Source organism: Gobius niger (genome assembly GCF_951799975.1).
Source record: "Gobius niger genome assembly, chromosome: 6".
NCBI classification, from domain to species: Eukaryota; Metazoa; Chordata; class Actinopteri; order Gobiiformes; family Gobiidae; genus Gobius; species Gobius niger.
This window is the reverse complement of record NC_136857.1, coordinates 33,115,268-33,139,398: the sequence shown is the minus strand read 5'-3', so window position 1 is coordinate 33,139,398 and position 24,131 is coordinate 33,115,268. Positions and strand designations below refer to the sequence as shown.

General features: G+C 43.0%; 1 protein-coding gene across 1 annotated transcript; it reads right to left on the bottom strand.

Annotated features, from left to right (window-relative positions):
• Nucleotides 1-1,407: 1,407 nt before the first annotated feature.
• LOC306964055 (sodium-coupled neutral amino acid transporter 3-like) lies at nt 1,408-24,055 on the bottom strand. Its single transcript, XM_079557898.1, has 16 exons — nt 24,019-24,055; nt 14,607-14,715; nt 13,189-13,258; nt 12,298-12,413; nt 12,064-12,137; nt 11,897-11,989; nt 11,638-11,719; nt 7,909-7,991; nt 7,636-7,694; nt 7,447-7,563; nt 6,712-6,791; nt 5,666-5,766; nt 5,330-5,454; nt 5,114-5,258; nt 3,868-3,971; nt 1,408-1,853 (listed from the first exon to the last, which is right to left on the bottom strand). Exons 2-16 carry the CDS (start codon nt 14,657-14,659, stop codon nt 1,746-1,748), a joined length of 1,410 nt encoding a protein of 469 aa, XP_079414024.1. The 5' UTR covers nt 14,660-14,715; nt 24,019-24,055; the 3' UTR covers nt 1,408-1,745.
• Nucleotides 24,056-24,131: the final 76 nt, after the last annotated feature.

Below are 24,131 nucleotides of genomic sequence, written 5' to 3'. Positions count from 1 at the left end.
GAGTTGTTTTGCAGGTCATGTGTGTGCTCAGATACAGCAGTGTGTTTGCAGTAGCAAGAGATACAAGGAGCCCCAAGAACGTCGGTAGGAGGAACTCACTTCCTTCCAGTCCAAGGCTTTGGTCCTGCCTTGGTCCAAAAAGAGCTGCTAATGGAAGCCGCGTCAGAGCTAAAGGAAGTGACGTCACAAAATATAAAAGGAAGTTATGTTTTATCCCGGGGGGGGGTCTGCTGAGGACAGGGGTTTCTGAAGGCTGGTGGAGTGAAAGTAATTCGAGATTGGGTGAGGAGCTCAGTTACCCGGGAGGAGCTCGGAGTAGAGTCGCTGCTCCTTCATGGCGAAAGGAGCCAGCTGAGGTGGCTCGGGCATCTGTTCCGGATGCCTCCTGGTCGCCCCACCGCGGGAGGTGTTCCAGGCATGTCCTAGTGGGACAAGGCCTCGTGGAAGACCCAGGACACGCTGGTGGGACAATGTCTCCGAGCTGGCCTGGTGTCGCCTCGGGGTCCCCCCAGAACAGCTGGAGGAGGTGTGTGTGGATCGGGAAGTTCGGGTATCTCTGCTGAGACTGCTGCCCCCGCGACCCGGCCCCGGATAAAGCGGAAGAAAATGGATGGATGGATGGATGGATATTTTTACCAACTACAAATAAATAATTAAAAGCAATCAGATGATGAAGCCTATCTGAAAATACAAAATAAAACTCAAACTCCCCCAGGAGATTTTTAATTAGATGTGTTTTCCTGCATTCTGCTTCATTTTAGGCAATGAATAAAAACTATTTTTGACTATTATGCTGCTATAATTTCTGGTTAATATACAGCTTTTTTAGTACAAACTAATGTATTAGTGGGAAACCCTGATGCTTTTTAATTGAACATGCTTAAAGTCATAAAAAAAAAAAAACAGCCTTCATCACCTCTTTCTATTAATGGATTTTCATATCTTTCATATATATTCAATTAAAGCAAAATAATAATAATAATAATAATAATTCAATTCAATTCAATTTTTTTTTAATTATATTTTTAGAATCTGCTGCGGGCCAATTAAAAGTGGGCCTGTAGTTGGACACCCCTGCTTTAAAGGCATGTGGCCTGAAACTTTTGATCAGCTGCAAAAAGAGACCACCATAATTGTTCATTTCAATAAAAGCTTTACTCCATTTTTCTCTTGTTTTCTTCTTCATATTGATGTTCTTCTTGGAACCTTGTTAAGATCCAACCATGCAAAATGTGAATTTTATTTGGCCATTTTTCAACTGGTGTTAAACTCTTGATCTAACTGTATTTCCCTCAGACCTGGAGGCACAGACATTTCAAACAAACCCTACCTTTAATAAGAATGAGACAAATGAGACAAGCACTGATACAAACATCAACATGTTTATTTCAGCATGAAATAACACATTGTTTTCACGTCGGATTGATCAAATTGTCATTGAACCCACAGACACTGGGCGCCGCCGTGGCTGATCCCCACGGGTCAGCTGGAGGCTCCACAGCGCACGCCTCCCTGATCACAGCTGATTGGTACATAAGTGGAATTACCTTTACCTGCCACATGTCTTTACTTAAGAACGACATCAGAGTTCAGCTCAGTGTCCCCTCACACGGAGGGGGAGTCCTCACTCAGTCCAGACTCCAGCGAGGGTGGAGTCGTCCTGCAGCATTCAACTAACCCCCCCCCCCCAACACCCAGGGCTACAGAGGGACAGGGGCTGCTGCCAACGGTCCCAAAGGGAGAGGCTAATGTCCGCCCAGGCTCCGGCCCTCTCCACCGCTCGTCCAGTCGATGCCGATGAAGGTCAGGCTCATGGTCATGAAGATGAAGCCCAGGGCAGCGAAGCAGGCGGCCTGGAACACAGTGAGCACACGCATGTGAAGAGGCACATAGATGGGACTTCAGCAGAGCCCCGCCCCCTCAGGGTGAGAACAGCTCTGTATTCTATTACAGCGCAGAAGTCTGACCTTTTCTCATTCTGGGATAAATATTTGAGCAATTTTATTTGGAATGGATAAAAATAAGAGCAACTTTATGATTATACCATCAGTCAAAGGTCATTATTGGGGGAACAGCTCCCTCTGGTGGCCCTTTGTTAATATTTAGCCTGATTAAACACACTCAGCATTTGGCCTAATTCATGATTCTCTTGGTCTTAAAACTAGGGAAGCAAAGGGGCGGAAAATTCACAATATATTTATGGAACTTTTCTGGGAACTTTCAATGGGAATATACGCTCTGAAATTCAGGGAATTTTCAAAAATCTTTTCTTTTTTTCTTTGTTGAAAAAACAATTAGTGAACTACTATTTATTATTTACTGATTCATTTTGATTTTGAGCTGAAAAAGAAAAAAGGCCGCACAACTAGGTAGCTCCCAGAAAAGTAATTTAATGATGACTTACACCGTGTAACGTTTCGGGCCTGAGCCCTTCCTCAGACATGAAGGTTTTGAACAAAATGCACACAGAATTTATACTTGGGTGCGTTTGATTACATCAGTCACGTGAGTGATCACATGGCGGGTCACATGTCTGAACAAGATAAATCTATATAAAAGCTCAAAAGGATATATATATATATATACAGAGAGGATCGTAAAAAAAAATAAAAAAAAATAAAAAAAATAAAAATTAACATTTGTTTTACTTATGTTGATCTTTGGGTACCCGTGATCTTTGAATAGACATTTTTTCTTAGTGTGCAAAGGGTGTCCTAAGTCAGTTCTAAGTGGGTGTAAGAAATGTTAGACGACCAACATGATATATGGAAGTAGATATAAAATAAAATAAAGGAACAACACTGCAGCGATGGTGTACAACAATAGAGAAACCACAGCACTTTGGTCCTGCACACTATTCAGACTGGATGTGCGTGTTTTTTCTTCTTTAACGTCATTTTGATTTTGAACCATAAAACATCCAGTCATGTGACACCCCAGAGTCATACAAGAGCGTGAGGACCATATCGCCGGGTCAAAACATCATTCTCTTAAAGGAATAGTTCACAGTTTTTCCATACCGAGATATGTTCTTACCTGAGCTTAGACGAGTTGATGTGTAACTGTCTGGTCTTTGTGCGTGCGCTCAGTCAAGCAAATGTTGTAATATTAGGAGCACTTCCACTTTACTGCGCGGACGTCAAAAAATCAATCATGACGCTTCATAGCACCTAAGGTGCTTAGAAAATGGACATGTTTAATTTTGTAACTAGACTTGGATCGTGTTACTCTTCACCTAACTGTATTTAAAGAGGGAAAACGTGGAACAGCTCGGTCACTTGTAACTTCACCCGTTTGGCACTATACCTATGCTGGGAGAGGCTAAATGACAACATTTGCGTGACTGAGTGCACGCACAAAAACCAGACAGGTACGCATCAACTCGTCTAAAATCTCAGTATGGAAAAACGGTGGCCTTTTCCTTTAAGAACACACTTAAACTTTTCATCTCTCCGTGATAGACATTTCAGTGCATCAGATTCTTTTGCTGCAGTTTATATCCGTCTGTAAAGAAGCAACCTTTAGTTGTTATTCCCGTTAATTCCCATAGAAAATTTCCAATGTTAAAGATTCCCGGAATTTTGCAACCCTACTTAAAGCGCAAATGGTTAGATACTAATATTTCGGTATTATCGGTATCGTAAACCAAGCATCGTTAAACTACTGATATTGAAAACATGTTAACAGTACCCAGCCCTAAACCGTTAGTCTTTAATATAACTTACCCTTTTAAAATGTAAATAAATGAACATTAGAGTTAATACCTAGTCCATGTCTCTGTCATTTCAAAGGAAAAAGACGTCTGAGCGGGCCGGGGCTACGTGTGAGAGAATGGCGTCTCACACAGGGACTCGGGATGTTTCTCACCTGGATCTTGGGTCTGGAGCAGAGCGGCTCCTGGTCAGTGGGGACGATGCGGATGTAGAAGAGCCCGGGCAGGATGAAGATCAGACTGGGGGCCGTGGTGGCTCCTGCACATTCACATTCACACATACATGATTACTAATATTTGGAGTCTCTGAGCAAACGTGTGTCATAGTTTCTGTCAGGGTTCAAAGAAATAATGTGAATTTAGTCCACAAATCTCTCCTACATTACTCAGTCCCTTACTCGGGACTGAACAGAGAGAGAGTCAATTCAAATGGTTTCAAAGTGATCTTGAACCTTCATTAATCATTGGATTTTAGTCATTGTTGAAAATATCTATAGGTTTCATCTGCAATAACAGCTTTTTATTTTGTTATTTTTAAAGGTGCACTATGCAGCTTTTGAAGTGAAAAAAACAATCTTCATATTTGTGTATATTTGACCCTGTAGTGACTCAGTGGCGTTATGGGTGCAGCGTGGAACCTTTGCTCTCCCTCACAGTGGCCTTTATGACACTCCAGGATCAGTTGTTTTTATGGGTTCGTACCAGAAACTGTCCAGAAACCCCAAACCACTTAACTCTGGAGCATCATAGAGGCCACTGTGAGGGAAAGCAAAGGTTCCACGCTGCACCCATAACGCCACTGAGTCACTACAAGGTCAAATAATATATTAAGATTTTTTTTCACTTCAAAAGTTGCATAGTGCCCCTTTAAGGTTTTCACTGCAGGCAAAACACACTTTTTTCAATGGTCAGGTTTTGGGCCAATTTGATCTCTTAACATATAAACCTTCACCTCAAAAGAAAAAAAACCTAATCTTCACAGTAACATGTTTAATAATTCACCGACTCAATGTTTCACAATAGATTTATTTGGGAAATTGTAATTTAAAGGCAACTTTACTGTGCATTTCGTACACAAGGCAACTCAATGCGCCTAAAACTAAGCAAGGCCCATTTGCTCCATTATTCAAATTTTGTCGAAAATCTGGGATATTTTGGGCATTTTATTATTTACAATTCATCATATTTATTATTTATTTTATATGAAAATATCAAATGACAGAAAACTTGCAATGTATTATTTTCTCATATCTATCTCACTAATCTACTGCAGAAGTTTCAAATTGATATCTGTACATTAAAAAAGTTTCCCTATCCACTTGCAGCGAGTCTGGCCTTAAGTTTGGTCATAAAAAACGATGGCAACTGCAGAGAGAAAGGTGAAGGAGGATGTGCATGTACCGGTGATGCCGAAGATGTCTCTGATGTTGGGCACGAAGATGACCAGCAGGTTGACGGCGGCCAGCAGACAGGCCGCGATGGCGATGTGCCGGAACCAGTGGAACGGCTTCTCAGGAAACAGCAGCTGAAGGAGCGCGCGGCGGATCTGAGGGACAACCCTTTGAGTCAGTCAGCCTTGATCAATGTTAATACACCTGTCCATGATGGTTGTCTTACGGGGAAGAGCACCACAGGCACAGTGAGGGTGACCGCCACCAGCACAGCCAGTCTCACACAGAGGATGAGCGTGTCCAGAGGGTCCACCAGGCTGTAGGTGTGCAGCAGCTCCGGCTCCGTGTTCCCTGGAAAACAAACACGCTGCTCAAAACACTTTCCACATTCAACAGGCCCGATGATGTGGATGAGGCAGAAATCACACTTTTTATATCGTCTATGGCAGTACACTACTTTAGAAAGTCATCTCTCGGAAAACAGATAAAAAAGAGGGAAAAAGCCTGCAGGCTCACAGTCAGGGGGCACCTATAGCAGAAGTCAGACACACGGCGGGCTCACCGTAGTACGTCAGGTATCCGAATATGGCCGTGAAGAAGTACATGGTGAACATGCCCAGGATGGACACGTTGCCGATGTTCTGCATCCTCCTCTTGGTTGGACTGAATGAACAAACATGAGCGAGACAAAGAAACACATTATTAAATACACTTTGGAAACTTACAGGTGCTCGTCATGTAATTAGATATCATGAAAAAGTTGATTTAAATGCAGTAATTCCATTCAAAAAGTGAAACTTGTATTTTATATCCATTCATTACACACAGACTGATGGTCTGTGGCCCTGCTCAGGTGTTATGACAGTGGCCTTCAGCTCTTCTGTATTGTTGTGTCTGGCGTATCACATCTTCTTCTTCACAATACACCATAGATTTACTATGGGGTCAAGAACAGGGATGGTCCTAATGCGACAGCTCATACGTCTGTGCGTGGTGGTCGTCTTTTAGACAGTCAAGTCAGCAGTCTTCCCACGATCATGTTCCTACAGAATTACTGAGAGACCATTTAAAGGCCTCTGCCAGTGTTTTGAGTCAATGATCAATGAAGAGAAGACTTTGGACTTTGTGACAGTTTTTGTTTCATGTGATTTGACCCTGAGATTATAGAGAAATTAGCAACAAACTAAGTCTAGAAATCTACATAAAGACTTTTACCATAGCTACAAGTATGTAATTAATATATACATATATATATATATACATATATATATTGGTAAAAACTGTATCATTTAAATGATAGAAATGGTTTATGGAGTGAAAGTGTCTCTTGTAAAGTGCTCTGTGACAATGTTGGTGAAAGGCTTTTGAGTCTGAAGTGAAAACCACAACTTCATGTTGTGTTGACAAGTCAGAGGTGGGTCTACATAAGCTCTCTGAACTTCAACCTACTCCTTTTCCTGCTGCAAATATTTGTTGTTTTAATGCTACTCAAATAAACTAAACTAAACTAAACTAAACTTGGTTATTCAAAAATAAACTGGACAATGAACAACTTTAGAGCTGACAGAAAACAGACAGAAGTCGTAGAGTCTTGTGTTTGCCTCTCACTTTCGGAGCTCAGTGTAGATGGGCAGCACCTCAGGGTGACACACAAACGCAAACGCCAGGATTGGGACTGTGTACGCCGTCTGAAACACAAAGATAGGTCCTCTGAGTAAAGGGCTCATTCCGGATCACTGGCTTTGGCACCTTCAGAAAAATCAGGTTAGAAATCTGGGACTAATGCGGACTCAGACCTGCATTTGAACAGCCAAAGCAAATGGATGTCATCAGCAGCTTTTGACTATTTAAAAACAAAGCCAGGATGAAAAGAAATTGTGTCGAAACCAGACTTAAAGAACATAATTCCAAAAGAGTTCCCAAACAAATGACCTTATCATCTGATTTCCATGTGCCTCTTACCGGGCAAAAAACACCTCATTTGAACATTTTTAAACTCCGTCTAGTCCCTTTAATCATATTCTATCTGCATCCTGAGTTGCTGAGGCACACTGGGTTACTGTTGTGTAAGAAAAGTGTCATATAGTTATTGAATCACAGGTTATAGACGAGCTGAATGTTGTTTAAAATCCTAATCCCACAGAGCTCCTTTCAAACCGTGCAGGAGCATTAACAGAATATATGAAAGAATCCCAAAGTCAAATTTAATACCTTTTAAACACTTTTTAAGACATCGCGGATGCCCTGATTAAAGCTGAAACATGAAGAACAGTAAACTGATGCAACAGCCCTCCTCCACCATGTGATTCAGATGGATTCTCCTGCCGCTGAGGACGGACTGACCTGCTGGTTGATGGTGAACAGTTTGGGAGTGCAGGCGTCCTCTGGGGCTACAGCGGTGGCAGAGTGGTTCCCAAACACCTCCAGGGGGCACGGGATGTTGAACTTTTTGTAGATCACCTGTGTTTCAGTGACACACGTTCACACACTGTTTATATATATATGAAATAAAATGAGAGGAAAACCACTGACCGCCGAGAGGAAGAAGACCATACAGGAGAGAGAGAAGCCGCTGGTGTAGCCCAGGTATCCTGCACACACAACCAGCACATCAAACATCATCAAAAGTCGTCTCTTGAAAAATGTACTTTTTGGTTGAAATGGTTACAGATTTCAATACATCAGACAAATATTGCTGGGGAATTGGTGGCACTTATGCGGAGCTGTTGGGGCTTCCAAGATACAGTTTCCCACTAGTGAAACGCGGAATCATGTGAAATGGGGTGACCGCAGTGTGGGACTCACCGAGGTGCTTCATCAGGGCCAGGGGCAGGATGATGCTCACGGTGACGATGATGATGAGGTAGTTCCCGTTCATGAACCAGTCACTGTAACACACAAGCACAGGCTGTCAACACTGCATGTACTACAGATGGGTTTCTTTGGACGCATTTGCCCTGGTATTTATGGTAGTAAGACATATACCTAAACTGCAATACATTATTATACTTAAGTTACAATTACTTTAACCATACTTGGCTACGAAACCCATACCTGAACAACACTGTTTTCCAATACATTATTTGTCACATGTAACCATAAAACAGATTCAGGTGCATTGAAGGAACAGAGTGAGGAGAGTGAAGGTGCAGGGTGAGGTGAGTGAAGGCGCAGAGTGAGGAGAGTGAAGGCGCAGAGCGAGGAGAGTGAAGGCGCAGAGTGAGGAGAGTGAAGGTGCAGAGTGAGGAGAGTGAAGGTGCAGGGTGAGGAGAGTGAAGGCGCAGATGAGGAGAGTGAAGGCGCAGAGTGAGGAGAGTGAAGGTGCAGAGTGAGGAGAGTGAAAGTGTAGAATGAGGAGAGTGAAGGAGGAGAATGAGGAGAGTGAAGGCGCAGAGTGAGGAGAGTGAAGGCGCAGACTGAGGAGAGTGAAGGCACAGACTGAGGAGAGTGAAGGTACAGAGTGAGGAGAGTGAAGGTGCAGAGTGAGGAGAGTGAAAGTGTAGAATGAGGAGAGTGAAGGCGCAGAGTGAGGAGAGTGAAGGCGCAGAGTGAGGAGAGTGAAGGCGCAGAGTGAGGAGAGTGAAGGCGCAGAGTGAGGAGAGTGAAAGTGTAGAATGTGGAGAGTGAAGGAGGAGAATGAGGAGAGTGAAGATGCAGAGTGAGGAGAGTGAAGGCGCAAAGTAAGGAGAGTGAAGGCGCAGAGTGAGGAGAGTGAAGGTGTAGAGTGAGGAGAGTGAAGGCGCAAAGCAAGGAGAGTGAAGGCGCAAAGTAAGGAGAGTGAAGGTGCAGAGTGAGGAGAGTGAAGGTGCAGAGTGAGGAGAGTGAAGGCGCAGAGTGAGGAGAGTGAAGGTACAGAGTGAGGAGAGTGAAGGTACAGAGTGAGGAGAGTGAAGGAGGAAAGTGAGGAGAGTGAAGGTGCAGAGTGAGGAGAGTGAAGGTGCAGAGTGAGGAGAGTGAAGGAGGAAAGTGAGGAGAGTGAAGGTGTAGAGTGAGGAGAGTGAAGGTGCAGAGTGAGGAGAGTGAAAGTGTAGAATGAGGAGAGTGAAGGAGGAGATTGAGGAGAGTGAAGGCGCAGAGTGAGGAGAGTGAAGGCGCAGACTGAGGAGAGTGAAGGCACAGACTGAGGAGAGTGAAGGTACAGAGTGAGGAGAGTGAAGGTGCAGAGTGAGGAGAGTGAAAGTGTAGAATGAGGAGAGTGAAGGCGCAGAGTGAGGAGAGTGAAGGCGCAGAGTGAGGAGAGTGAAAGTGTAGAATGTGGAGAGTGAAGGAGGAGAATGAGGAGAGTGAAGATGCAGAGTGAGGAGAGTGAAGGCGCAAAGTAAGGAGAGTGAAGGCGCAGAGTGAGGAGAGTGAAGGTACAGAGTGAGGAGAGTGAAGGTGTAGAGTGAGGAGAGTGAAGGCGCAAAGCAAGGAGAGTGAAGGCGCAAAGTAAGGAGAGTGAAGGTGCAGAGTGAGGAGAGTGAAGGTACAGAGTGAGGAGAGTGAAGGTGTAGAGTGAGGAGAGTGAAGGAGGAAAGTGAGGAGAGTGAAGGTGCAGAGTGAGGAGAGTGAAGGTGTAGAGTGAGGAGAGTGAAGGCGCAAAGCAAGGAGAGTGAAGGAGCAGAGCGAGGAGAGTGAAGGTGCAGAGTGAGGAGAGTGAAGGTGCAGAGTGAGGAGAGTGAAGGTGCAGAGTGAGGAGAGTGAAGGCGCAGAGTGAGGAGAGTGAAGGAGGAAAGTGAGGAGAGTGAAGAAGGAAAGTGAGGAGAGTGAAGGTGTAGAGTGAGGAGAGTGAAGGCACAGAGTGAGGAGAATGAAGGTGTAGAGTGAGGAGAGTGAAGACGCAGAGTGAGGAGAGTGAAGGTACAGAGTGAGGAGAGTGAAGGCACAGAGTGAGGAGAGTGAAGGTACAGAGTGAGGAGAGTGAAGGCGCAGAGTGAGGAGAGTGAAGGTACAGAGTGAGGAGAGTGAAGGCGCAGAGTGAGGAGAGTGAAGGTACAGAGTGAGGAGAGTGAAGGTACAGAGTGAGGAGAGTGAAGGCGCAAAGCAAGGAGAGTGAAGGCGCAGAGTGAGGAGAGTGAAGGTGTAGAGTGAGGAGAGTGAAGGTGTAGAGTGAGGAGAGTGAAGGCGCAGAGTGAGGAGAGTGAAGGTACAGAGTGAGGAGAGTGAAGGCGCAAAGCAAGGAGAGTGAAGGCGCAGAGTGAGGAGAGTGAAGGTGCAGAGTGAGGAGAGTGAAGGTGCAGGGTGAGGAGAGTGAAGGCGCAAAGCAAGGAGAGTGAAGGTGCAGAGTGAGGAGAGTGAAGGCGCAGAGTGAGGAGAGTGAAGGCGCAGAGTGAGGAGAGTGAAGAAGAAAAGTGAGGAGAGTGAAGGTGTAGAGTGAGGAGAGTGAAGGAGGAGAGCGAAGGTGCAGAGTGAGGAGAATGAAGGTGCAGATTGAGGAGAGTGAAGGAGGAGAGCGAAGGTGCAGAGTGAGGAGAATGAAGGTGCAGATTGAGGAGAGTGAAGGAGGAGAGTGAAGGTGCAGGGTGAGGAGAGTGAAGACGCAGAGGGAGGAGAGTGAATGTACAGAGTGAGGAGAGTGAAGGTGTAGAGTGACGAGAGTTAAGATGCAGAGTGAGGAGAGTGAAGATGCAGAGTGAGGAGATGACCTGAGTGCAGTGAAGCAGGGGCAGAGCAGAGGTTGGGAGGTACAAAACCCAGTGTCCCATTTACAGAGTTAAAATATAATGAGTTTTGTAGATTGCAACATCAATGCAAAGAGCTAGAACAATACATCTAACATGCAACAGAATGCTGGAAGTGGCATGTGATTAGTTTCAATGTTCCTGGAGGCCCCCAATTGGTATCTTAAAAAAAACATAACTTTTAATAAATATTATGAATGTATTTGTATTTTTACATATCAACAATAATATAATCTTTGTTTGTTGGGTTGTTTGAATGTTAAAACTTTTGCGGCTCTTTGAGACTTTCATTTGGTGTGAAATGGTCCCAAATGGCTCTTTGGATTTTGAAGGTTGCAGACCCCTGCTCTAGCCCATTCTTGTGCAGAGTTATGAATTTATAAAGAAATAACCAGAATGCTCATTCCAGCCACTAGGGGGCAACTTAAATAAAACATTTTTTTTAAAATTCCACACGTGTCCACCAGAGAGCACTGACATAAGAAGAGTACAGGAACAAATAATGACTACAGTGTAGCAGAAACTACAGGCTTGTAAAGTGCAATACAAGTGTAAGCTGTTTTTATAAGGTTACAGTCCTGTCAGGCTCATTATTATTCATTCATTGAAAAAAGTTTCCACAATAGCATTTTCCCAATTAAAACATTTTATTGGAGCTTTGGTTTATGGACCCCGGCAATACAGTCGTGATATATTTTGTCCCCCTGGGAAATGTGCTTAGACCTCTGACCTAGACTAGTATGGTTTAAAGGTACCAGTCCTAGTTATTAGTTCACTCCATCTCCCCTGTTAACCAGTGTTCGAAATGCTTTTCCCATATACATCTTTAACACAACAATGTTTATAGAAGGCTGTGATGAAGTGCAGTACTCACTCTGAGCCCGTGGTCTGCCCCAAAAAGGCCTGGATGACCAGAGGGAGCTCATACTTGACAATGAACAGATAACTGGACATGGCTGCACACACAAATACAACAGGTCAGGGATCCGTGGTCATAGAACAGTGCTTCTCAACTGGTGTGTGGGACGCGGAATCGTCTTTCCCACAAAACATTTCTTTTATTATCCATTTGCAATTAGCGTCTGGATTATATGGATTGTAAAGATGTAAAGGTGATTGTTGAATCTGGTCACCTCCGATGTTGTGGAGCGTTATAATGACGGCCGCCATGATCTTCCCCGGTTGTCCAAACGCTCGGAGGCCCAGCTGCTCGTACGCGCGGATCCCTGAACACACCGGGATTTAATCTCACACAGACACCCCCAATGGTCAACATACACATGATGCAGGACTCACGTACCCACGACCCCGGCGCTCCGCAGCAGCAGGTGCACGGAGTAACAGGACAGAAGGGCGATGCACGTGAGCAGGATTCTGGAGCACAGCACGAAACCGCCATTATTTTAGGGACAAACACTGTTCAGACGAGCCTTGTAGCATCCGAATGCTTTCATGTGAACAATAATAAGCCACATTTTTCTGAGCTGGGTGCTGACTTTCACCTAGACTCAATGCGTTCACGGTGAGTACTCACAGAAACAGGACGATCCCGGTGTTGGACATGGCGTAGGACAGGCCTAAGATTCCACTGCCCATGATGGCATTGCTCAGGTTAAACACGGACATCCCGAAGGAGGTCTTCCCCTCAAACTGCAACACACGGCACTTAGTTTACAGCAGAGGCGCCATTAACCGGAAATGATACTTTTAGCTTTGGTGGCTCTCTCTAAAGCGCAGCGGGGTTTCACTTTGCATTTCTCACGGAAACTAAATAGCCTTTTCCTGCTGCGATGGGTCCGACACACCGGAGCTGAGAGCGCTTTGACCTGGATAAATATGAACAACAGAGAGAGGAGCTAACTTATTTCAAACGTTCCTAACATATTTGTAGCATCCCAATTTTTCACAGGGCTGAGATAAAGAGTGCATTTCACAACTTATGGGGTCACTTTCACAGAAACGCTAAAAAACTCACCTGCAAGTTCATAAAATAGAAACAAATGCTTTGGAATTGCAGGCCACGGGCGGACTGGCCATATGTCCAGTCTGGAAGAGCACAGAAGGGCCACTGGCTCTAGGGCCACTGGTCTGGCCTCTCAATTATCTCCTCAACCTCTTACCCCCCCGCCTTAACCGAGCTTTACCCAAATCTAAAAGCTTAAAAGAAATGCATCAAAAAACAAGGATGCAAACGGAAGAAAAATGTGCCAGAAAAACAAACAAAAGCGCAATGAAAGCAATGAAAGCAATGAAAACACAACAAAAAAAGTTCACTTTTGTAGGTCTTAACTTTCAAATGAGGATTATGCTAGAACCATTCACCAGTCAGAACGCCCTGACCAAGACCCTGCCCCTGTGAGGCTTTAGACCCACATCAGTCATATAGTAACTTCAGCATGATAAAAGGATGAGTTTGAACTCTTACATCTGTGAACTGAGGTCTCTTAGAGCCGTCACTCTTGTGTGGCAGGAACTTCTCCTCCTCCGGCAGCATTCTGAAATAACAAATATAAATACATCAACAAAAAGATCGAAGGCACTGTTTGATGCACATAAGCACATCGACTCCCAAAGCATAAAGGTAAAAAAAGACTTCTCTGGCGTATGATTGTTGCTCAGTGTGTGTAAAACACGCATAAATATGAAATAAAAGGTGTTAATATTTGATCAGAGCTCATGCAGGAAGCAGGAAATCAAAACGAGTGCTTTTTTTATACTATTTGAATGCTCAGTTACTCAAACGCAAAACAAATCTACATGTACATCTGTTTACCACAACAGCTCCTGAACCTTGTTTGAAGCGAGCGTTAACACAGATGAATGGAGGCAGGCCCTATGTTAAAGTACGGTGAAGTGTGACATATCTGTTGATGACATTTACTCCATTTCTGTGGTTTCTTTATCATTAACAGATAAATGGAGCCAGTCCACTGGATGTCTATCTGACGCCTCATTTCCATATCCAACCAAGTTCAGCCAACATAGCCACGCCCCCATGAATTCTCATTGGATGACACTCCAAATGCAGCTTATTTTAGTTGGCTTTATAAAGCTAGTATTGTAGTTTTAGAAATGTTTAGGGTGAGGGAATAAGGTTCGGATAAAGGGTTAGGGACAGGGATATGGGTTAGGGTTGGGAAAAAGAGATTTGTTTAGGGTTAGAAGATTGTGGTGGGCGGGATCATGGCGATCTGGGTTGGAAGGAGGAAAGACATCACAAAACACATAAACTTAACTGAATCTGAGTTAGCATTCAGCTCAGAGCGCACTTTCATACGCCAATGTGTATCTAAAGTCAAATCTTCAGAGGTCTGTGCACTCATTAATCCTTTCTAACTCGACTTGGACCACACCTTTATGTGGTCGATGGTGGACAACAGCTGAAAACATCTGGATCGTTTATAATGTATGATGATGGATGGCTAATGCTAACGGCTATAGGAAAAATGCATTGAGCAGGTGAACGGACTCTGACTAGCCAGCTTGCTAACTGTCCGCATATCAAACAAAGCTTCTCCTTTTCCATTTCTACAGCTTCGAGCGCTAATCTCCTTCGCCCAGACACACCTCCGGTTACCCATAAGCCCCATACATACCAGCCCAGCCCCTTTGATGCTGTTTGAGTGGCGATTATTCTCATTGTCTAATCAAATATTGGTCACATTTTGCTTTGTGGCATGGTCCTTGCAAGTGAAATGATTTTTCTTTAAATATGAAATGGACATGGATGCAGAGAGACTGAAAAGAACAATCATTAAAAACACAGTTTAATAAAGCTAACCCCTAATACGATGAGCTCAATAAGAAACACGTTTAAAAAGTCGTGTGGAAGGCTGGACATACCCTCCTTCGGAGTCGTGGGGCTGGGTGCCGTTGGACAACTTCTGCATTTCCATCTTTATCCAGGATCGTGTTCCTTTTTACAAATGTATGACAGGGATGAGACCGCAATCTGCAAAAAAACAAAGAAAAAAAAACAAGCGTCAACAAGTAGCTAGTGTGCCTTCATTCGCAGTAAGAACAACTATAGCAACGAAACCATCTCTCATTATTGGTGCAATAGCAGTTGTTGACTCTAGTTTTTGTTTTTTTTATGTTTAATTCCGCTGTTATCTTCTCCTACCAGGCGCGTAATTATTTGGCTGATATTTTCGCCCCCCCTCCTTCTGCCATAATCAGCCAAAATGACTGTGGCAGTGGAGGTCAGTGGGCGGCCAAAAGTCCTACCCTGGAGAGTGAAAGTAAACATTACGAGGCTTTGACAAGTATTGTGATTCGTAGAAGGACAGCGGACGTTTGAGTTTGGGCACAGAGCGGACCAGAGACACAGGTGGGTTAAGACAGTATTCGTATCTCCCTATTCTTTACTGCTTTACTACTGTGTTATATGAATTCAAAATATAGAGACAGGTAAACATCGACTGCGGGATGATGTTGAAACTGGTGTTTGGAAGATAAGCCAATATCGAGTTTATCTTCAGTGTCAAGGAACGGCTGATATTGAATTAGGGAAACCTTAGGACAGCAGAGCAGGGCGATACGGGCTAAAATCTATATCATGATATAAAAAAGAAATATCCCGATAACAATATATTTGATGGTATAATTAATAACGGACAAAATCCCAGCCTTACGCCTATTGGGAAGATGAATTCAAAGATATTTTATTCTTTTTCAGCACCATGCCAGGTTCCTCACATATATGATCTACTCAAGCATCCTTCATGTGCCTTTACCCCTGTGTCCTGCACTGTCAGAGATTCTGCTGCTCTGTTGGAGCTGAGCCGAACATTAGCAGCAATCTCCGCCTCATCGTGATTTCACTTCAAATCAGCTGGAGCGCACATGCAAATGACAGTATATACAATAATATATAAAAAAATGACTACCATATCAGAATATTATAACAATATGTGATACAATATGACCCACCACTAGAAGACAGTGTTTTCCTTTCAAGTCAATTATCTTTTTCAGCGATGCCACAATGTACATGCATGTTTGCCAGCACATACAATAACAAGTAAATAAAACCCTTCTGACTGTCATTCTCTGTGGACAAGGGACTCGAGCTAAAAACAATATTTGCCAGGTGTCAGCAAAACACATGAGCAGGTGGGAGGCCAGTATTTGACGCTCTTTGAAGAAAACGGACTGAAAATGCTCAAACATTTACAACACGAGTCCGAGTTGGCATATTTGAGCTGAATGCACAGATTTTCACTGACAGGAAAAGGAGTGGGATCGGTCTGACCCGCCCGCTCTGATGCTGGACTTTCAGGAGAAAACTGCGGACAACAGTGATAAGAGCAGAGTAAACAGACAGGTGGATCAGTCACATGTTCACAGCACATGTGTGCAGACACCACCACACTATGCACATCCCTCATTTTGTCTAAATCATTCTTGCACTCTTAAATTACTCCATAAATTATATAAACTTTATTTCACTTCTCAAACACTGTGTTTGTCTCCTATAGGATATATTTAACAGAAATTTCTTATCCAGACAACCAATGATGGAATCATGGAACTTTTGCATACCACTGTATATATATACAGTATATATATATATATACTGTATCTGCTATGAGCCATGCCAGCCCTGTACACAATAAGGCCCCAGAGTATTTGGCCGAATTTCACTGAAATATGCAGTTTTCAATCAAAAACACATCAAATTCAATGTCACAAATGTAAAAAATATCCTCTAAAAATCATCCTGCGACCCCCACTTTGGGAACCGCTGCATTAGAGGATAAAAGAACAAATCAGCTGATTTCTGCAATCAGGTAGAAGTCGGGAAGACCAGGTGCAGCGTCTTTAAAAGTAGAGAACTGTATATAGGACGACTATAGGAACAGGACGTGCAGTATAGAGCCACAAGTTTGAGCGTGCAGAGAATAACAGACACCTGTGACGCCCACAGAGAGAAAAGCTGTGACGCACAGAGCGCACCAGAGACATTTGATGGTATGAGACACATTCAAAACACAACCGTAATTGGCTACGTTTTGTAACGCGTGGTGGTGATGGCGGAGGTATCCATGGACGCGTGCCCCTGGACAGCGAAAGGAGCAACAACTTGATTTATTTAGAATGTACAACAGGTTTGACAGCATTACCACTGGTTAAAGAAAAGCACAGCGGTCTGTGTACACGGCCGAGTCCATGACACGAGTATAAGAGAAGTACGAGGAGGAGGAGTGACCTACTGACCTGGGCAGATTACAGAGGCGCCACCTTGTGGTGTTTTAACACATTTAATCTCATGTCTTAGTCGACATCTGAGGAGAAGTGCTGCTCACAGCCATTTTATAGGTATTCAGTTAAATGTTCTGCAGTGTGGCTTTAAAAAGAATCAGTATTTTAATACGATGACGTACCACTTTTTAAAGATAACGGTATTTAATATATGTGGGAGGAACATTTACGGTGGTGTGCATAAGTATGGGCCCCCTTTAACTTTACATTTTGCCACATTATGGACCATAAACATGACTATATTTAATTGAAATTTTACGTGAAAGGCACACACTAAGGGACACACAATCAAGAAGTGAAATGAAATGTATACATGATTTAGATTTTTTTTATGAATAAAAAATGAAAAGTGATGATTTCTGAATGATCACATGTTGACCTAGTGACTAAATAATTACAAAAATAAGAATACAAATAAAAATAAAAATAATAATAATGCATTGCTACATAGCGCTTTTCTGGACACTCAAAGATGCTTTACATTCCACTATTCGTTCACTCCATACTCAGTGGTGGTAAGCTACTATTGTAGCCACAGCTGCCCTGGGGTAGACTGACGGACGCGAGGCAACCAGTCTGCGCCATCGGCCCCTCCAATCACTCACTACATTCGCTAGGCTTCCTGGTGTTCCCAAACGGTCTCCCGTCTAGGCCTGCCAGGCCCTTCCCTGCTGAGCTTCTCAGGTCTGACGAGATTGGGCATAGCAAAGGCCACATAGAGTCTACTTGTGTGCAATCTAATTGTTGTTGTTGTATTGTTGATCCTGTTATGTTTAGGACCCCCTTGTAAACGAGATGCAACATCTCAAGGGGCTTTTCCTACTAATAAATACAGTGCCTCTCGGAAGTATTCATACACCTTGAACTTTTGCACATTTTGTCATGTTTACAACCCTAAACATAAAGATTTTATTTTGAAAATTTTTACTGAACGTTCACACACAAGTAACAGACAACTGTGAAGTGAAAGCAAAATGATACATGATTCTGTTATTTTTCAAAAAATAGAAAAGTGAAAAGTGGGGCGTGCATAAGTATTCATACAGCATTTTCTGAGTGCATTAAAGGGGCTGGAAGCAAGTTCGTCATTTTATACTCACTACTGCCACCTCAGGCCATATGTGTAACTGCACCTTCTATGTTAAGCTCGTGCATGACGGCAATTCGGGCCGAAGTGACACACTTTTGAGTGATCGTACAGGATTTTAGAGGCAGTTGTGGTGAACAGGTCTGAGCTCATTCTACACATTAGGACATGGCTGGAACATGTGGGGGGAGGAAAATACTTAATTTTAACATTTTTAAACTCCTTATAGTCCCTTTAAATTGCCTTTAAAACATTCCTAATGACTCCAGAATGTTCACACCTTGGCCTAACGGTTAAATAGAAGCCACCTGTGTGTAATCTACTCTCAGTTTAATTTCAGCTGTTCTTTTAGGCCCTCAGAGCTGTGGTCGGAGTGTATTGGTCACTAAACAACATCATGAAGGCCAAGGAGCACCAGAGAGGTCAGGGATAACGTTCTGTAGAAGTGTAAAGTAGCATTAAGTTATACAAAGATTTCCTAAGATTTAAACATCTCCCAGAGCTCTGTTCAATCCATCATTCAGAAATGGAAAGAGTAAAGCACCACTGCAAACTTACCAAGACACGGTCGCCCACCTAAAATATTAGATCAAACAAGGAGAGCACTGGTAAAAAATACAACCAAGTGTCCCAAGATAACTCTGGAGGAGCTGTGAAGTCCTGCCGCTGAGCTGGGGCAATCTGTACATGGGACAACTATAAGTCGTACTCTAACAAATCTGGCCTTCATGGACGAGTGGAAGAAGAAAGCCATTATTGAAAGGAGGCCATAAGAAATCCCGTTTGAAGTTTGCTAGAAGTCATATGGAGGACACAGCTCCATGTGGAAGAAGGAGCTTTGGTCAGATGAGACAAAAATTGAACTTTTTGGCCCAGATGCAAAACGTTATGTATGGAGCAAACCTCACTGCTCATCGTCCTGAGTGCACCATCCCCAGTGTCAAATATACGGGGTGGGGGAGCATCATGCTGTGGGGCTGCTTTTCCTCAGCAGGGACTGGGGAGATTGTAAGAATAGTTGGGAAAATGGATGGAGCCAAATACAGAGACATTTTGGAGGAAAACCTGCTGGAGTCAGCAAGAGAACTGAGGCTGGGGCGGAGATTCACCTTCCAGCAGGACAATGACCCTAAATACAAAGATAAATCTACAATGGAATGGTTCAATAAAAACATATTAATGTGTTAGAATGGCCCAGTCAAAGTCCTGACCTAAATCCTATTGAAAATCTGTGGAATAATGTGAAAACTGCTGTTCACAAACGCTCTCTAATCTGACTGTTTTGTAAAGAGGAATGGGCTAAAATGTCAGTCTCTACATGTGCAAATCTTGTAGAGTCAAACCCAAAAAGACTTGCTGCTGTTATTGTAGCAAGAGGGGTCCCACAAAGTATTCATTCATGCTGTATGAATACTTATGCACGCCCCACTTTTCGGTTTTCTATTTTTTGAAAAATAACAGAATCATGTATCATTTTGCTTTCACTTCACAGTTGTCTGTTACTTGTGTGTGAACGTTCAGTAAAAAAAAAAAAAAAACATCTTTATGTTTAGGGTTGTAAACATGACAAAATGTGCAAAAGTTCAAGGTGTATGAATACTTTCGAGAGGCACTGTAAATACAAATACAAAAATAATGTCAGTTCAAGTACAGCTGCTCTGTGATGGTCTCAGAGGTCTGTTAGAGACTATTGTGGAGCAGAAGCATCATGAAGTCCAAGAACACACCAGACAGGTCCAGGATAAGGTTATTGAGAAAGCTGGGTTAGGTTATAAGAACATTTACAAAGCTTTGAACATCTCTCAAAGTACAGTTAAATACACCATCCAGGAAGGGAAAGAGTCTGACATCACTGCAAGCCTACCAAGACCCGGCCGTCCTCCTAAACTTACTGACCGAACAAGGACAGCACTGACCACAGCTGTTACCGAGAAGCCTATGATGACCCTGGATGAACTGCAGAGAGCTACAGCTCAGGTGGGCATTATTAAAACCATAAGAAATCCTGTTTGCCGTTTTGAAAATGAGACTTTTGATTTTGTTCTAGCCACTCTGCCACTGAGAAGGTTAACGCCCCCTGTGGGTGAAGCTCTCATCCATTGAAATCAGTCAACTAAAATATTTATTCTAGTCAAAGTAATTTTTTTGCAGACTAAAATCAGAGTTAAACTAAACTAAAAGTTGTTAATGAGGCTAAAACTGACTAAAATGTACAGATATTATAATAAAAATGAAAAGAAGAGACAAAAGTCATCCAAACTTCCACTGACAGTTTGAAAGAGCCTCAGCTCATTTAAATCCTCAGGAACAGCCCTGAGCTTTGTTCATGTGGGATAAACATGAAGCAGAGGTTCTTTATTACATCTGATTCTAAAAAACATTATCAATGCAAAGTTGACTAAAGGAAGTTTAGATTTAGTCAACCAAATTTCTTTCACTGACCCAACGGCTGTATAGGTGGTTAGCTTGGAGCCTTTACTTACCATCACTGGACCCATGATGGTCCTGGAGCGTCCTAGAGTCCTTTGGGATGGAACGTAAAGGCACTAAGCTAACGAGCTATGCAGCCGCTGGGTCACGGAAAGGTCAAATACTAAGACACTAAAAAAAACACTAAGATGAACTTTTCTTTTGCATCAAAGTTCTGTAATTCACCTTTAAAATGTTACCATGAGCTACCATTCTCCACTGGGGGGCGCCATCGCTGTCTTCATCTGCATCTGAACTTAGACCACTCTGATCCCCTCTGAGTTTACATGTTGGAATTACCACTTTGAGCGGTTCCAAATCATTTTTCCAAGTCGGAAGTGGGACATTACCAAATAAATACATTTATTCTGGCCCTTTTTCCCCAAAAAGATTTGCCCCAGTTTTTTTCCCCCAATTGTTTTTTTTTTTTTTCACATTTTTTCCTAATTTATTTTGCCACAATTTCTCCCCGAATTATTCCCACATTTCTTGACATTGGAGATGAACCCGACAATGTCAATTTTGCAGATCTCACACATTATTGTTCTGTTTTCTGGCCCTCGACCACAAATATTTTATATAGGTATCGCAAAAAAGTATCGTTCAGGCATCGGTATCGTAAACCAAGTATGGTTAAAGTATCGGTATAAAAAAAAAAGAGTTAAAGAGTTATACTATACAACTAGAACTGAGCCAAGCACATCGTCTCCAGCTTTAACCAAATCTAAAAGATTAAATGACGAGGCGAAAACGAGGGTGAAAAACATGATGAAAACATGGCAAAAAAGCAATGAAAAAGTGACAAAAATGTATTCAAAAAGGGACAAAAGAGCAACAAAAACGTGGCAAAAACGTGTCAAAAATGTGACCAAAACATGACAGCGTGACAAATAATTTACGCTCACTTTTGTAGATCTTAGATTTCAAATGAGGCATTACATTCCAGTCGAGACGCTTTTAGATTTGGGTAAAGCCCAACTGGAGAACATGCGCTCGGTTCAGGTGGGGGTTAATAATTGTATACAGCGCAAATTATGCCTGTTTATTCATTTTTACACAAATAGCTCAAATAAAGGAAAGAAATGAACTTCACCAGCATTAGGGTTAGTCCATCATCACGTCGTGAACTGGAACTAGACTAGGACGACACCACGGAGGCCATTGGACTGTGAGTGTGGGCAGCTGCGGCAGTCACACACACACGCACACGCACACGCACACACGCACACACACACACGCACACACACACACAGATAAGACACTCAAACACATGGCACCGTACACTGGTCACATGGACGCTGTTGGTAAACTCGGGGCCCCGCGCTGAGCAAACTGACCCCATCTAAGAACTCCCGCATGTCCACACTGCCATGACACACATACTGTACTTTCAGCCTATAGGTATAATCGTACCGACTGTGCCGGGCGGGCCGACAGAGGGGGATACGGGGTGTGCAGGAGGTTTGCCCCGGTGGCACGGCCCTGACCAGATAACAGTAGCCGTGCAAGCAGGTGATTCCACCCATCAGGGAGCTCCAATCACCTTGCAGAGCTCACCGCCCCCATGTGACGACGGGACAGCTGTCTAGGAAGCTCGCCCCTGTCTGCTTTGCACTGGAATAAATCAACTACACGCTTCGGGAACATGGGACAGACACGTGGACACCCGCACAGTACATACACGCACTTTTAGACACTCGGAATGGAAAGTTATTAGTACTTTCCATTCCATTTTTACACTTGGCATTATGCACAGGCTTGGAGGGATAATAGTAGTTTTGGTCCAACAGTTTCTGTAAAAGAATACCAGGGTTTCAGGATTTCTTCGCACTATATAATGTGAAATCGAAGACTTTTTTATACCCTTTTAAGACCTGGAATTACTAAACTTAGGACGAAGGGCCCCTAAAGGTGACACATCTCATATGTACATTCTAGACGCATTTATATTTGATGTTTAGGAGTGTTACACAAATAAAGTTGTTATTCGAGAGTAAATATGTGTTAATTATTGATTTCTACTGAGATTTGTCATATGGTGCCGCACATAACTTTCTCATTATTGACAATAAATAGAAATGAATCATTAATATTAAAGTTTCAGTGGGGCCTGAGTGCAAACGATGAGCACTGGTTTCAATAACGAGCTTTGGTGTGGATATTTTGACTTCACATTAATCAGAAGTGGTCGTTTGTGTGACATATTTATTATTATTTTTGGTACAAACCAATAAAACAGGGAGCAGCAAGTCGAATGTAATGCTTTTAAAAAAGTCAAATACTATATTTTTAAAGCCACAAATGCAAAAAAATAAAACAAATCCGTGCATATTCCATGTCGTAAGATTTCCCATCCCATGAAACCTAAGTAGAGCCAAATGTGATATCCAAAAGTAAAAAGGAAAACTAATATCATGGTCAACATTTAAGCCCCCCCCAAAAAAGGTTTAAAATTTCAGCCAAAACAGAGGTTGACTGCGTTCTGTATTTTGACAAACTCGTGCAGCTATCATTATTTCCAAGACATTTAGAATGAACTTGCTTTTTAATGATATTTAAGGCCTCAACTCTGCCTCTCAGCGAGAAAATGATAAAGCATTTTTATCTACACTGAAATAGGCGGTAAGTTGCTGTTGTTTACATTAGCGTGAATGGGGTTATCATATAATATAAACTCATCCTGTGAGGAACTGGAAAACAAACAAAAATCTGTCATAGGGCCTTTTAAAAGGGCTCCTGAAATGAGTGAATTTGTTTTTGTTTTGAGCAACTGATTTCAAGAAATCTGTAGGATTTTACACTTGATTCCGAAAAAACAATCTCATTTCAAGTAAATTAACATTTCGACTGCGATGAGATCTTTTTTCTTCATTTAAGTGTAAAAAAAAAGTTGCTTCACAAAACGACTTGTTTCTGGATGACTTTTTGCCGTGTAAATTGCCTCCACAGTTAAATGTCCCCGTGTCTCCATGGTGTCTTTATGCAGAAACCTGCAAATCCTTTTACTTTCAGAGCTCTCCAAACTCTCCAAATGAGTGACTCTTGTATTTGTTCAGTTCAGTTTGGGTTTGAAACATTGCAGAGTGAGATTTTGCCAAAGGGTTAAGTCTTCGTCCATGTGAATGTTGTGCTGCACATATGGAAAGTGCGCTCAGAGAACATATGCAGGGAGTTTAGGCCCTGCCCTCGTTTCTTGGAATGTGTAGGTTTGGAACTTATGTAATAACCAGGCGTGCTTATTTTCGGCTGCATCCTCTTACTGAAAACCAGGCTTCTCAGAAAAGTGCCTCTGCAAAACACATCCACACTCGTCCTATTCGTGTGTTTCGGAAAACAGAATCCCACGTTTACACATGGAAGTCCAGCATCCTGAACTAGCTCCAAACTTAAAGTGACCAGAATATGAGCTCAAAAAGCAGCATAAAGTGTACGTACCTGCAGGACTCGGCCAGGGCACAGCGGTGCGACGTGAACCCACAGGGGGTAAGACTGTGCAGGGTACAGCACGTGCAGGAGGTCCCGGACTGACTGGAGAGGGTCTGGGGCAG

Bases quoted from the DNA above. Each gene is read 5' to 3' on its own strand.
- LOC306964055 (XM_079557898.1), bottom strand. From the start codon at position 14,659: ATGGAAATGCAGAAGTTGTCCAACGGCACCCAGCCCCACGACTCCGAA. The intron at 13,259-14,606 runs GTATGTCCAGCC...TTGTTATTTCAG, and splicing joins CCCCACGACTCCGAAGGAGG to AATGCTGCCGGAGGAGGAGA. The intron at 3,972-5,113 runs GTACATGCACAT...GTGAATGTGCAG, and splicing joins AGACATCTTCGGCATCACCG to GAGCCACCACGGCCCCCAGT.